The 17,137-nt window shown below is 27.4% G+C and overlaps 2 protein-coding genes across 2 annotated transcripts; one reads left to right on the top strand and one right to left on the bottom strand.

Moving 5' to 3' along the window:
* Window positions 1-227: 227 nt before the first annotated feature.
* OCT59_028440 (uncharacterized protein) lies at window positions 228-2,924 on the bottom strand (the record flags this gene model as incomplete). Its single annotated transcript, XM_025321052.2, has 9 exons — window positions 228-238; window positions 333-380; window positions 446-872; window positions 1,078-1,247; window positions 1,309-1,752; window positions 1,817-2,141; window positions 2,211-2,398; window positions 2,494-2,563; window positions 2,646-2,924. 9 exons carry the CDS (start codon window positions 2,922-2,924, stop codon window positions 228-230), a joined length of 1,962 nt encoding a protein of 653 aa, XP_025169903.2.
* A 972-nt stretch (window positions 2,925-3,896) lies between these two features.
* OCT59_028439 (uncharacterized protein) lies at window positions 3,897-5,369 on the top strand (the record flags this gene model as incomplete). The annotated part of the gene is made up of 5 exons (XM_025333725.2): window positions 3,897-4,142; window positions 4,227-4,299; window positions 4,439-4,620; window positions 4,695-5,031; window positions 5,281-5,369. The coding sequence occupies 5 exons, from the start codon at window positions 3,897-3,899 to the stop codon at window positions 5,367-5,369; spliced, it is 927 nt and encodes a 308-aa protein (XP_025169905.2).
* Window positions 5,370-17,137: the final 11,768 nt, after the last annotated feature.

The raw sequence follows: 17,137 nt of genomic DNA, 5'->3' as shown, positions 1-17,137 counted from the left end.
GACCTCTTGTTTATTTAAAATTATATGTAAAAATCAAAACATTGCATTTTTCTCAACAACTTTCTAAGTAAAAACCTTTTGAACTTAGAAATCTTTTTTCTCATAAAATTACATGTACAAATGTTGTATAAATTATAAAAAAATTAAAAATTTCTTAGGCTGGTGACAATCAGAGAGGATATACATTCATAAACTTATTGGTTAACAGCGAAATATGAAGCTACATATTAAGTTGGAACTAAAATATAGTAAATAATGAAATAATTAGTTATTCGATGCTATTCATAATTTTAAAATAATAAATTACTAAATAATAAGAGTAATATGCTTACTAAATAAGTCGTTTTCCAAATCTACATTTGATCTAACATGATTTATAGCTATATTTAAACATAATTAAACATATAAGATATAAAAAATAAACAATAAAAACAATAATACATACCTTCATTTACTTCAAAATTCATTTTTATAAGCTCGTCCAATATGTCCTTAGTAATTGGTCTTTGATCAGGTTCTTGATTCCAACATTTTTTATAAAGTTCTTCATATTCTTTAGGAGTACCAGAAACTGGGTTTTCACGTTTTCCATTATTAATATTAAGAGCAAGTACCTTTATATCACCACCTGTGCAATAATTATCTTTAAATGGAGGTTGACCACTAGAAATTTCCCACATTAATACTCCAAAGCTATAAACATCGGAGGATTTAGTATATGGAAAATCTAGATTTAAGAGACGTTTAGGTTCTATATATGCAATAATTCCACGATAACGCGTATGAGCTCCAGATATCTGATCTTGAATTTTCGAAATACCGAAGTCTATAATTTTGGCATTCCCTTCATGAATAACTATATTTTTTGAATGCTAAAATAAAATAATTATTAAATATATTATTAATATAATAACATAATTAAAAATTGTTAATATCACTGCAGGTGATTTCAATAAACTACAACTAATCTAACCCTAACCTACCCAATCTGACCCATAAAAAAAAATGTAAAGCTCCTGTGACACGAAGCTACCTACGGCTACTTCTTAATAATTAATATAAAAATTATACACATACCAAATCTTTATGTAATACATTTTCATTATGCAAATAATTTAGCCCATCTGCAATTTGATATGACAATTTTTTCTTATCATTCCAACTTAAGTTTCTATTATTGAGATAATTTTGAAGGTCACCGCCATTAGCATATTGCATAACAAGTAAATATTCTTTTGTCGTAACATCTAGAAAAAAAAAATGTTATTTAAATATAAAAGTGAAATTTAAATAAAAACATTTAATTACCTTGGCTGATACCTAAGCAACGTACAATCCTATCACTATAATAGTTAGGTAGCAAATGCAAATGTATTTTTAATTCATGGATAAATACATCCAAAGCATTATATTTAGTGGCAGTGTTAATTAATCTTTTGTAAACAACGAAGTTATCTGTTTTAGTCCAAACTGCTTTCATAACAGATCCAAAAGCTCCTACACTAAGTAGTTTTGAATTCTTTAAATCATTAAATGGAATGAACTGAACTTCTTTATTTTTCAAGATATTTTTAACCCATTCGGCTGCGTTATCTTTTATTTCCTCATTATCATCTTCAGTCGCATTATTATCTTTTATTTTCTCATTGTCTTCTTTAATAACAAGGATTTCGGGCTGATTTAAAAGAGTCTCAAGAGTTGTGACAACTTTTCGCATACTTGGTCGTTCAGCTGGTTCAAGTTTCCAACATTCTATAAAAATAATCAATAAACATGATTGTAGAACCTTTATTAGACATTGAACAAATTTTGTTACCTGTATATAATTTACTATATTCCAATGGAGTTTTGTCAATAATGTCTTCTCTCTGTCCACTTAATATTGCTGTTGCTAAATTTGCATTATACCCTCCAGTACGAAATGGTTGACATCCACTTGAAATCTGCCATAAAAGTACACCAACACTATACACATCAGAATGATTGCCTAATTCATAATCTTTAGTATTGAAACTTTTTGGATCCATATAAGGTATGATGTCAAATAAAAATGCATTACTAGACTCTTTAAATGTTACTGACGGTAAACCAAAACTTGCCAGCTTAATAACTTTCTGATGTACAAGTATATTATCGACATACTAAAAATATATATATATAATAAATAACATCATTCGAATAAATTAATCAATTTATAAACTAAATATTACCAGTTCTTGATGAATAATCTTATTATCATGTAAATATAAAACGGCACTTGCTAGTTGAAATGCTAACCGATATTTATCATTCCAATTAAGCTCATAAAAATGCTTATCTAAATAAGTACTTAATGTACCACTATTAGCATATTCCAAAACTAAAAGGTACTTATTTTTTTGAGATATTTGAGGTATATCTGGAAAAATTAAAAAAGCATATAATATTAATTATTATTCCACATTATAAAGAAAAATGGTAACGAAAAATTGAAATTGGATATAATTATCATACCTCCTTCTATCCTTGAGATACCGTTAAACTTTAAAATATTTTCATGATCAATATTGTAAAGTAATTTTAACTATATATTTTGTAAATATAAAGATAAATTAATTTTTAATTAATTACTTAATTAATTTATTAGACCATTTTATATACAGTACCTCATCAATAACTTTGCGAATAGTTATATCGTCATCATTTAAAGATTTCAAAGCAAAAAATTCACCTTCAAACTTAGCACGCACAACGTTTCCTCTTTCTATCGATTGAATTTCTCTGAAGTCCGTATATTCATAACATTTGATTTCTTTTTTAGTAATAAAATCTTCCAATAAATTGTTACGATCGATATGTCCTATCTCAATATTACCAGCACCAATCGTTCCCTTGAACTTGTTTATCTTTCGCTTAAGTACTAATTTTAAAGATTTTAGAGGCATTTTTATCAATTCTTTAGATATTACTTTGGGCTTTTTATGTTTTTTAAAAAAAATCCGTCATTCCAAATTAGTGTTCATTGATTTTTTTAACTGTCACGTACCAAAAAATAATAAACAAATAAATTGCTATTTACGATTGTGTACACAAGTTTATACCATAAATGATATTTTTCCATTCATACATTCAGCCATCCTTTATTTGTTCTCACTTTCATGTGTAAATCTATTTCAAAAAAAATTGTTCAGCTATTAAAAAAAATAAATTCTCTCGAAATGACAAGTGATGAAAGTTTTATTAACAATGTACTACACGGCGCCTGGATTCTTTTGCTAGCAAATTATTATAATCGGAACCGTAAAAGCAAATACAATTCCGTTTTTGATTCACAAAATAAAAAAAATTAACTGCAAATCATTTTCCTTTTCCGTTATGAGAACATTCTAAAATTCTATACATTCCATTTAGAACATAATATAGGTTTCATTGTTACTTATTATAATTAAACAACAAAGAAACATTATAATAATCACTCTTCCAAGATTATATGGTAAAAAGTAAATTTTAAAACAAAGAAATTTCGTTTTCTTAGAACTGTAATAATCCTTAAAAGAAATTTCTCGAATTAGAATATAATCCCACCGTAATTAGAGATAAAAAAGTACAATCGATAGGGGTATGCTTCATATTCATTTTTATTATTGATATATAAAGAATTGATACAGTCGAACACGGGGGGATTTCCTATTTGGCAAATATATGAAATCTTGTCCCGTCATGTACGTCATGCACGTTGTCGATCCTATTCAGTGTTGTAAAAAAAATGTGATTGACAACGTGCATGCGGCGGGTCATATTTTTGCTCCTGTTTGTAATTGGAAATAAAACAGAGAAATGCATGGATTTTCTAATTGGTGCACCCAGATTTATATAAACAAGAGACACATCAGGGTGGAAACTAAGAAAATTAAAAAATGTCACTGCTTAGTTCTATAAAAATCATAAAGATAAAATTAAAATTCAAAAAGAAATCGTTAAAGAATACCGAAAAAGATCTGCTAGAATTATTATCTAACAAAAAATATGATTTTTCAAGCTTTAAAAATATTGAACTGACAGGTAGAGGTTCATTTGGAACCGTGTTCCGTGCTAATCGAAAAAATAAAAATTTTGCTTTGAAAACCTTCAATAATAATAAAATGACTCTTGTTGTAAAAGAGGTATAAATTAAATTATTTTTTTTTTAACGTATGTGCCGAAATTGTTTATCATTCCTAAATTAGAGTTATATTTTCTGTTTTTAGTTAAAAATACACAAACTTGTTAACCATCATGAAAATATTTTACGATTTTGTGGAATAACAGAAATAAATGCTGGTAGGTATAATTTAGTTTTTTAGGACTTGATTCGTGAGAAATCGCTATTAATTTGAAAATCATGTATTTAGTTGCCACAAGTTTGATTGTGAATTATCCCGTCTTAATTATCTTTTTTTTTAACCATTTTTTCTAATAGATACGGTATATCAAATCAACAAATACTGCCTAGTATTGGAATATGCTGATAGTGGTACATTAAATAAATACTTAAGCAACCATTTTAATGAACTTAATTGGTATGATAAACTTAGCTTGGCTTTACAATTGGCAAAAGCATTACAACATTTACACAATAAAGATATTATTCATTGTGATCTGGTAATATTTAGTTTAAACTTTATAAATCGATCATTTTATTTATAATGAAATTAATCAATATTAAAAATTAATAGCATGCGAATAATATACTTATACATAAGAAAACTATTAAATTGGCAGACTTTGGTTTATCTACATCAACAAAAGAAACATCTGAAGATACAAATAATGTATTGCGTATAATTGGCATAATACCTTATATAGATCCAAAACATTTTATTGTTGAAAATTATAAATTAAGTAAAATGTCCGATATGTATAGTATTGGAGTGCTTTTATGGCAAATTTCAAGTGGACGTAAACCATTCTCTGATACTGATTATGACATAATGTTAAGCTTGGCAATAATAAATGGAGAAAGAGAAGAAATTATCGAAGGCACTCCTGTTGAATATAGTAACTTATACAAAGGTAGTTCATTTTATTACAATTAATATTTGCTGTTAGGCGGTAGGCTGCTCGAATATGGAGTCTTAATTGTTTCCGAGGGCAAGAGCATTACAGCGTTATTTGTTTAATGGAAATGCTTCTTCGAACCTTGTGAACAAGGGAAAGAAACAGCTACCTACGTCTATTTATGCGGTGTGATATTCTAAGTTATATTAACAGAAAATTAATTAATAGAATTTAACTTATTTGTCCATTTATTTACCAAATTAGATTGTTGGAAGTTTGAACCAAATGAACGTCCAAATATTCAAAAAGTTGTTTCATCTCTCGATAAATTAATTAAAGATTCTAATTATTAATTTGAAAAAGATTAAATTCAGTGAAATCTCAGTAAAATGATCATACAAAACTCTACTTCATGTAAATAAAATTGATTCAAAAGATTTAAATAATTTCTACGATAAGAAAACCTTGATGACCAACGTGATAAATCTGTAAGTAAGAAAGGACAAGAAGTAGCTTGTGAATCCATTTCAAACAATAAAGAAGAAATGAATGTAAACTATAAAACACGAAGACTTCTTGAAATTATCTGAATTCAAACATATTCTAAAATTTTATGGTATTCCAACAACTTAAGACTGTTTTAACTAAAAAAATATCCTATCATTGCGTTGCAAAGTTCGAAATACTCTTCTAAATAGCTCCTGAAAATCAATCAATTCTCAATATACAACTTGAGGCGAAATTTTCAGTTTTATTAGGCTACTCTGGAACCTACCTTATAAAAAATAAATATCCCACGAAATGTCCAGAAATTGTCCGGAATAAATCTGGCTGGAAAATGTCTATTTTTGCTACAAATTTGATACTTAAAATTTTGATGTACCCGGACTTTGTCCAGAATTTGTCTAGAATTTGTCCAGTATAAAATTCTGGACAAATTCCGGACATGAAAAATTCAGGACAAATTGTTTCCAAAAAAGGATAAATTAATTTTGTAAAACAAAAAGCACAAAACTGACATTCATAACCTTTGCTGAGCAAGCAAAAATACTATATATCTATGATATAAAATTTTTGGATTAAAAGCAATTATAATGATGATCACCTGTTAACCATCTTTTTGTGCCAAATTTTATGAAAATATGTATATTTCAGGTCAATTTCCGGACCAATTTCTGGACACTTATTTTTCATAGGGCTATCTTTGAAAAAATTCAAATTAAAGGTCATGTTATTAGAAAGAACTTTATTAAAGTTTCAACTCCTAAAATTTAAAGTAAGAAATTTAAAGTAAGAAATATTTATATTGAGACGTAAGAAATATATATTTAATGTAATTATTAATTTTATAGTTTGGAAGTAAAATCCACAAGAACGCCCTATAAAAAATTTTCTGGGAAAAATTCCGATAAATGATCATTTTTTTAAAATTTTTTATAGGGACGTATTTCATATATATGATATGCTAATTATTATATGCTCAACGATCATTCGCTAAGTAGCTTATTCTCTCATAAAAACCTTGGATTTAGATAACTACCAGATTCCTATTATTAAATAATTTCGAGCTTGAAGAATATAACTCCGCTGCACAATTTTAGCTTATAATGTTGCAAACATATTTGTTTACTTTACCCTCACCATTCACGTATATACTGTACATTGAACTAATTTCTAGGAATCACCCGACTTGCAGATATACCTGATGAACAAACCTATTTGTAATATAAATAATACATATTTAGAATTTACTAAATTTACTATCATAATAAAAATCACGCCCAAATCATATAATCATATGAAAAAATTCATTAGTCATTTCTGCTATAAATCATGTGATTTTAGTTTTTTATGAAATAATGTCAATCTTAGAAACCAATAAAGCAGAATTTGAATGCTTTATACAATATTATAATTTGATTCGTTGTTAAATCGGAGGTGAGCTCATATATTATGTGCAAGTTCCCTTATCGGTGCAATAATAAATTATTTTTTCTCCTTGTTTCAATATTCTTTTTTGCAATGATTGTAACACAAATGTAATAAATTTATTGAGATATACTGATTGGTTTTAAACTAAGGTATTTTAATTGCCAATCTCGGAAATTTGATGATTTACACAATTTGTTAAACTCCTCATTTACTATAATAAATGTGCAACTTTCCACATGCGTTATGAATTTTATGACATATCGCAAAATAAAGCATCTTACGCGCGTACAATATAAACTCCTTTTTTACAATAATAAACATGCGATTGTTCGCCACTGGTTATAACCAAGGATGGTAAATTAACGGTTAATTATAATTTAGCTAATTAACCAGTTAATTAACTGTTATTTAACATTGATTAATTTTATAATTCTGGTCAAATATATTGATTTTGTTAGTTTAAGCTAAATTAACTATAATCACATGATTTAAATCTCTTTTTTGATTGTAATTAACCAAATTAACGTCAATTTTAGTTAAATATAATAAACCAAATTAACTGTTAATTAATTAACCATGGTTAATTAGCCCTCGTCCCTAGTTATAACGAATAACGAACCTGTTTGTACCGAAATCTCGTTATATCAAACCAGAATTTCCAGAACCGATTGTTTATAAATTATTTCACTGGATATAATGAACTTTTATAATAAAACACTATATAACGCATCCGAACAAGCCCCTATATAGCTATATAATATTATATAACGAACAGTCATGTGACTATATACTAATCCAGGCCAAATTTATAGTGCTGGCCAGGATTATCAGTAATTTTTTCGAAAAATTTGTCAAACGAATTATAATTCTGGCTAGCACTACACATTTGGCCTAAATTATCCAGAAGTTTGGTATATTATATAATTTATATATAACGAAAGGTGGGGTTCGGCCAACCAATCAGATTGAGATTTTTTGATAATCAGATGCCTATCGGTTTTATCGGTTTTACCTTTATGAGGGTATATTTTTCCATCAAATATATTTAGTAAAAAGACTTGTAATTTAAGTTTGTAAAAATTTTTTTAAGTTATAAAGAAAATCACGTTTTTTTTTATAAACGTATATAACGACGAGAGTTAAGAAAAATCTTGCGAAAACTTTGTGATTTTTCGAAATCACGTGATTGTCCGATCACCTTTTGCTGCGGCCTGCGAGTCCGCCCATATACCACCTGGAACGGAGGGTTCGCTGGCAACCGCCATATTCTTTTCCTTGAGTTTTTTTTACATATATGGTATGATTTTACAAATATGGATGGACGGAGCCGCAGTGATGGAAATGACCAGCGTAAACTTATGAATTTACCGTTGTTAGAGTGAATGCATTGATAAAATAGACCACAATAAAAATATTGTGAATCGTTTGAATTAAATTGAATGTCGGGAAGAGAGTTAAATATCGACCTTAATAGAAACTAATTCCATTAAATAATTTGTATACGAATCGATGTACTTGCATGTCTTATTTTTCGTGAATGATTATATCGTGGCACGTATGATGATGAATGAGATTGGATCACATTCGCGAGATATTTTTTTGTTCAGAATATATATCTTTTCTCTGATACAGAGAAGAACTATGAGAACAGTAGAAGAAAATGAAGAAAATCAAAGAGATAATTCATTAAAGTAAAAAGACTTTTTTAAACTGAATTCTAATTAAGAGGTGTTTCTTACCCATAAAATTTTTGGGATGAAATGTTAAAAAAGGGTTTGTCATACACAAATAAACTGAACCTTATAATGTCGTCCTACCTCTTAAAAAATATGAAAGAAAAAAAAACTTTTTTCTTTCCTTCTTTCTTAAAATTTACCATTTAGAAGCCTTTGGAGAGAAAAGCTTGTTTCTTTTGCTAACACAACCAACTGATGGGCCCATACTTTTCCATAAAGCGTTCTTTATACGATTAAATGCTTTTCTTCCGCGCAGATTCTTCTTTTTGTAGTTTGAGCTGGTTGCCAAAGTTTCCTATCGTAAAAATATTATTACGGTATTTTCCACACGTTTAGATTGTTGTGATTGTCGGACAGCTTCTGAGAGAGTTGTTTGAAATGAGAAGAACTTTTTCTGAGTTTCTTTTGTCTTTTTTGTTCAACAGATATCAAGTTATTTGCAAATTTCTTTATAAGAAGAGATAATATTAGTAAGTCAACAAGATTGAGTGGCGGAATAAGTGGCCGATGGTTGTAAATGTTTGTTAAAAAAAGTTTTTTAATACAAAAATATTATTAAATTATAAGCTTCATTAAAAAAGAAGTTTAAGTTTCGAATATTATTTTTTTTTTCGAAAAAATTGAAATCTCTTTCTTTTTTTTTGATATACAGTATATATATTTAACTTTCAAAAAAAAAATAAATAAAATATTTGGGTTAACCGTCATATTGTATAAAATTTTTTATTTTTTTTTCTGATCTTACGTGTTTCTAGTTAAGTACTTCTGAACTCTGAAGTAATAAATTGTTATAACAAAATAAATATGAAATCTACATGTATACCTGATCTTGTGATTTATCACATTTACATGTTCATCATCTCATGAAACTTCTTTAACAATTCTCTCTCTCTTAAACTATGAATAATGGAATCCTCTCTTGAAAGTTTTAATGCGACTATATCTACATCTGAAACACACTTGTTTAACGATATATCAAATTATCACTCATACTACAATATAGATAATACACAACCACTCTAATTCTTTACGTAGGTATCTTATTATACTAAAATCCACATAACAAAGATTAATTACATTTTTTATATACAGCTCCATTGAAGGTACTAATTTAATTCAGTATGGTGAAGCTATTCCAAATCTTCAGTCATTTTAAGCTGAAGAATGAATTTTCTAAATTCAAAATAGCTAAGAAAAAAAGAGTTGAAAAAACAATGATGGCAGTAATATATTCTTATGTATTAAATATAAAGTTGGTTAATAGTTGAAGATTTAGGATTAGTTTGGGGTTAGAAGGTTAGGATCTATAATAATTTAATATATATTTGCAAATAAAAAACTATCGAGATTTAAAGTTGTGTTGCCGCTGGGAGATCGCAGGCACACAAAAAAGTACATGATTATCATGTGATATAGGCGAGGGCATTGAAGGTGATAAATAAATTTTTTCATAAATTAATTGTGCCTCTAGATTCCTGTGGGATCTGAAGCTGACTCAGTTTAATTCTATTCATACTACTTTTGATTCTTGTATAAAGTTTCTTACTGATGCTATTTTCACTTTGATAATAAAAATAAAAAATCATAAATTATAAAAAAATTTTTTCGGTAATAAAAAAAACAGTTTTTTTTTTCACAAACTTTTTTTTTATATTATAATTTTTTCTTGAACCTTAAAAATATTTTATATATGTATGTATTGTATAAATACGACTCAATCTCAGATAATTTTTCTATACTCAATTATACTATATCTCTGAAACATCCATTATGTTTATTTACTTTTTTTAAGAGAGTTAATAAGATAATAGAAAAAGAAAATAAATAAATAAAGTAAAAAGGAGAAAAAGTATGATTTTAAAATAATAAAGTAAAAAAAAAATATTTATCTTTCTTTGATTCTAAAATATATAAATATTACCATAAGCATAAATGAAAAATTATATATACATAAAACCGTTCTGGATGAACATCTCGAATAATTTAAGTAGATAATTTAATTTTTTTTTTTATTATTAATTCTTTCAAGTTTGAATATCACAAAAAATGAACTTCCATAAGGCCGGGCAAAAAAAATTTTAGATTCTCGTGACATAAATTTTAAAATGACCCGGCCGGCCGGCCGGCATTTTTTTTTATATATGTAAAATATGTAAACGCACATTGGCCAAAAACTTAAAATCACGTGATAAAATTTTTTACTATAAAAAATTTCCATTTTCGAAAAACTGACCGGCCGGGTCACGAGAATCTAATTTTTTTTTTGCCTGCCCTAATCTTAAAAACTTGTTTACTCTACAAAGAACGATCGTACAATGCGAAATGAAACCAAATTCAACATGTCAATTACAACATAACTGATGAAATGAAAATTTGATCGCTCATCATGTGAGAGTTTTGACATTTTCTATTATTCGACATTTTCTATTCTATTTTCGTTTTATTCCAAAATTATTATAACTTACTCTCAAAATTTTCTAATTTATTTTCACATTTTTTCCAATATATTTCTAATTTTAAAAATTATAATTCATCTTTTATCTCTTCAACCTCCGAGAGTGCATGCGTATACCTTAATAAACAGATAATAAATAGATAATGGTTTGATGTTAATATCACACAAATTAAAACACAATAACTTATCATATTTCAGTTATTCATTGATACCCATGGAATAACAAGTATAAATATCAATAAATAAATTCTTGTCAAGATCAAAAATGCCTTATCACGTGACATTTTGGTCATTTCAGCACATTTAAAATTATAATTCTAGCCAAAATTTAAATTATGTCACGTGATATTATAGAATTTATAGAATTGCATGGTATCATAACCCTAAATTAAACAGCATTAAATTCAAATGATATCATTTTAATACAACTAATTACTATAATATCAAGAACAAAACGATATACCGTATGTCTGTATCTAAAATACATATAGCACAGATCAAAAGTCCAGCATTTTTTTTTTTTGGAAAATTGAACAACTTACAGAAAATTCAAATTTTGCAAAAGGAAAGTGTTGCATTGCATCTATTTAATAGAACATTTTTTTTTTTTGAGAAAATACTGGTAAATGCTACATACATTTTTTGAACAATACCGATTATTTTACATTTCACTGGGTTTACTTTATAAACTTCAATTATAATCTAAAAGTGAAATCTACATTAATTTGTATATATTAACTAAAATTTGATAAGAAGAACTTTTTACGCGCAATTAAAGACCAAATAAAGTCAAAATAGGTTAAAATTAAGTCATATCACATGGTTTCAAATAGTTACAAAATAATATAAATTTTAACTTACAAATATCGAAGATTTAATTCTTCTCAATAAGACGAATAAAGATCTTTGATGAGTATATAAAAAAATATTTTCCTGAAAATAATAACTCGAATAGTAAAAGAAGAAGTTTGTGATAAATTGGTCCTCCTAATGCTATTTTTGATGGACTATTAAAAATTTTAATATTTACAAACAAATACAGGATAATGTACCAACAAAAGATAATTTAATTAAAAATTATTTTTAAATTCGACAAACCAATTTCCAACATCAAAATCAAGAAGTAAGATTACAAGAGAAATCATCATTAAACAATTTGAGAACGAATAGTGATAATGATAATGTAATTTTCATAGATAACTGAAAAGATTTGAAGTAAAACAAACAGCGGGGCTAATTCGAACATTCGATACATTCATGTTCGGACGAACTGCACAATCCTTTATAATTATTTAATTCATACTTTTTCTAATATTTTGATAATTAATTAATTTAACCGGCGCTTATTTTGTTTCAAACTCATGTATAATGAATTTATTTTTATTACGATTTAGATTCCTTGTATAGATTCTCCACCAACAACATGAAAATCGCCAACAAACATGCGAAGGATGCTGGAGGTAAATACACGTCTTTTTCTTCCATTACAATTCAAAGATTATGCTCAATGACCATTTGTTTAACTAGTGCCAATAAACAATTCATAAAGATGTCCTAAATAGAAATAAGAAAATAGAGCATTGACGATGATATTTATGATGATGAATATTTTTTTTATTTGAAATAACTTTGAACCTTCAAATAGATTCTATTTCAAAATCACAAATGCAGTATATTTCAAAAAAAGGAAATAGGTACGCGAAACAATATCAAATACGCTTATAATCTAAATCAATAAATTGCATGATAATTTAAATAAACAAACAGAGTTGAAAATGCTATGCAATGAAGGAAAATTTCAAATAGAAAAGCCTTATATTGATATAAATAATAAATAGTATACTTTTAAGAACTTCCGCGGAAATCGAATATCTGCATAATGCGGGCTAGAGGTTAGAACCGATTAGGTTATTTAATTTCGGCCAGAATTAATTCGTGACACATAAATCAGTAAATCACGTGCGAATCGACATTTTTATTAATTTTAATTCAGTTTAATTTTCTCACTTATTTTTATTTTTACGTCCCAATTCCTTGTTTAGTAGTTTGCATTAAACTAAAGAAAAACTACTAAAGTTAATTTTTATAGTTGGAAACTTTCACCATGCTGGTTATTAAAAGATTAACAAATCCACAGCAGCCATATTTGTTTGACAACGCGAAGAATTTATTGTAAATGCAGAAACCACACCACTCAATATTATAACAACAACTCGAGTTTCAACGATAATACCAAAATTTTACTTTTGGTCTAAAATAATAATATTACTGAACTGTTCCTTTTGTTGAAAATTTCCTGTTTTGACTTATGGTTTAAGTGCAGTACATCTGGTTATATAGCTTCTTTTAGAAAATTCGTAACATTTATGTCCAAAAATAATGATCATGGAAACAAATTAATAAATAAAATTAAGAAAAACCGGAAAAATCGTGTAGAAGTTTGACAAAAACAAGAAGTTTGAGCAAATTAGATCCTTCATTCTAGTTATATTAGAAAATGCACACCACCTCGATAAAAATTATATGTCTATTATTCGAAATGAAGAACAAAGGGGATTTTTAATTGGGACCAAGTTTTTAATACATGGTTAGAGTCTAACAGTATCATAGAATTACGTACATCTTTGGTTAAAATATAATAAACTCGAAAGGCAATCAGTAATAAAAATAGTGAATTGTTAAAATTCCACGCCCTCCGAATGCTTTCATAATTTATAGAAGAGATGAAATCAAAACAAATTTTGCAAAAGAACGGAGGCTGAAATCCAAATAACTATAAATTTAGCAGACTAATATTAGGAAATAAACCTTCTGAGGTAATTATATAATATTTTCATTTATTTTTTTTTATGAGAAAACATTTTTGAAGAAATTAAATTAGTTGACTCATACTTGGCAACAGTGCAATGCATTATTATAAAATAACTCATGTATTATGAATATTGGACAAAAATATAGATGTGGAAAATGATCAAAGCAATTTAAAGTGCTTTACTGTTTGAGATTATTAAACACGTCCAACGTTTCAATGGGATTGTTAAAGTGAAATGCAAGAAAAGCTTGGAATGTAAGAATTTATATGATTTTATGTTTACTGGTATTTATTAAAATAAACTATTATGATTTTTAATAAACAAAGGTTTCCACCTACTAATGAACAAATAAATGTACAAGAATGAATGGACCAGGATGTCTTTCAGTTGAAGACTTAAAGTTTTACATGGAACACTGATAAATCAAATGTTATTATAAGTTCAAATATCAGAGAATCTTCGCGGGAAATATATCTGCGCAGAACAACTTTTATGGCTCACATGTAAGTATCGCGAAGATCTTATAACATTTATGTTTTTTTTTAATATATATATTTCAAATCTTGAATTTATTTATTTTTTTCCATAAAATGAATCAGAATGGATCGATCTAACGTCATCTGAGAAGGAGTTTAAACGTGAATTGCAAGTTAAATATATGAGGGAACAATTCGACATGATGAATGAATTCATTGATCATTGTTAATTATTATATGCATTTGGAATATATATAATGAGTATTACACTGTTTGATGCACAAATTGTTTGAGATTGTTTGAGCTATTTGAAAGTTTCAATTTATTAATCCCTAAATATTAGAAGATTACCAACAGCGATTTAGTTTTTTACGCATCACATCAAGCAAGGAGGATTATCTAATAAGCAATTAATTCAAAGAGTTAAAGGGATTGACGTTACAAAAAGATGGATCTTTTTGAACTAAAAGCAAGGCCCATCGTAGATTCTCATTATGCACGAGTAATAATTTATATTATTACATGATTTATAGATTGCAAATCTAATTAATCCGATTGAGCTGCGAGGACCAGATATTGAGAATACAGTAAGGAACCTATATAACGCGAATTGAGAAAATTTGAAATAATATCCAGCATATTTAACTTGAATGAATAGAGTTTGCCTGTGATGGACCTTTAGCCAGTTATATTTTATCTAAATTTTGGCAGAATGGAGCAGAAAAAATAAGAAAAATATCATGGATGAACTTAGCCCAGAATATCCCTTCAACAATACCAGGACCATTATAATACCACATATTGGTATTATTTATTATTTATTAATAAATAGTGCATCTATTTTACATACTAGAAATAAATGCTAAGCGATGTTGGTTGGATGAAATAAAAGTGTTATGTTGGAATATCTATTTGAAGAATATGTGGATATGTATATTGTATATTTCTAATCAGCAATAACTAGTAGAAATCTGAATAGCTACGGTAATCAAGAAAACTTTGGTGATGAAACAAGATGGGCGCTTAAATTATTATCGAACTGTAATATCAGTATTATTATAAAAAATATTAAAATTAGGATGATAAAGAGTTTCCGTTTAAATGGTTAGGTACTGAGAGAAAACAAATTAAAAGAAGTGGGTGGTTCGTGTATCAAAGAAAATTATTGCATCATTACAATGCTATTTTCATACAAGAAATGTAAGCAAGCATGGTTGATATTTGATATATAGTAGAAGATATGTTAGAAGAAAGAAAGGGATGTATTGACTGAAGCAGAATTATGTCAAAAGTTTTTTTGGGTCGGTTCCAGCGGCGCCATAGTGAAACAGGAAGTTTACTATTGGTAATAGTAGTCCATTTTCATCATTATATTTTTTACACGCTAGAAATAAATGCTAAGCGATGTTGGTTGGATGAAATAACAGTGTTATGTTGGAATATCTTTTGAAGAATATGTGGATAGGTATCCTTAGCTTTATTATATATTTTCAGTCAATAATAACTAGTAGAAATCTGAATAGTTACGGTAATCAAGGAATTTGGTGATGAAGCAAGATGGACGCTTAAAATTATTATCGAACTGTAATATGAGTATTATTATAAAATAAATATTAATTTAGAATGATTGATAATTGAGTACCGAAAGAAGAACAAATCAAAAAAAAGTGGGTGTTCATATGTCAAAGAAAGTTATTGCATCATTACAATGCTATTTCATACAGGAAATGTAAGCAAGCATGATTGATATTTGATGCACAGTAGAAGATATGATAGAAGAAAAAAAAGAGATGTGTCAGAATTGACTGAAGAATTATATCGGAAGTTTTTTGGGTCAGTTTCAGCGGCACCATAACGAAACAGGAAGTTTACTATTGATAATAGTGGTACATTATCATCATTCTATTTACATACTAGAAATAAATGCTAAGTGATGTTCATTTGATGAAATAAAAAAGAATTATATTATATGCTTGGAATATTTATTTGAAGAATATACAAATAGATATCCTTAGCTTTATTATATATTTTCAGTCAATAATAACTAGTAGAAATCTGAATAGTCACGGTAATCAAGGAAACTTTGATGATGAAGCAAGATGGCCGCTTAAAATTATTATCGAACTGTAGTATGAGTATTATTATAAAATAAATATTAAATTAGAATGATTGATAATTGAGTAACCGAAAGAAAACAAATCAAAAAAAAGTGGTGGCTGTTCATATGTCAAAGAAAGTTGTTGCATCATTACAATGCTATTTCGTACAGGAAATGTAAGCAAGCATGATTGATATTTGATGCACAGTAAGAAGATATTATAGAAGAAAAAAAGGGATGTGTCAGAATTGACTGCAGAATTATATTGGAAGTTTTTTGGGTCGGTTCCAGCGGCGCCATAGTAAAACAGGAAGTTTACTAAGATATATAACCTGGGTCAATATGTTTAAAAAAGATTGCCCAATTAACAACTATGATGGCGAAAAACTATTAAGGGAGTGAACTACAGTTAATCAATTATAAAATGGGTGAGAAATAGACCGAGTTCTTGGATTGTTAGATGGTTCTAAAACCAATGTTATAATCAGCAATGCCATTTAAATTATTATATTTAACTTTTACTATTACCACTTGGATTTAATCATATTTAAAATTTATATTCCATCAATTCTCGCTTATACGTAACAATATGATGGACTTGGGAATAAAAA

Source organism: Rhizophagus irregularis, chromosome 8 (assembly GCF_026210795.1).
Source record: "Rhizophagus irregularis chromosome 8, complete sequence".
Lineage (NCBI taxonomy): Eukaryota > Fungi > Glomeromycota > Glomeromycetes > Glomerales > Glomeraceae > Rhizophagus > Rhizophagus irregularis.
The sequence above is the reverse complement of the archived record's forward strand: the minus strand, read 5'-3'. Positions and strand labels throughout refer to the sequence as shown.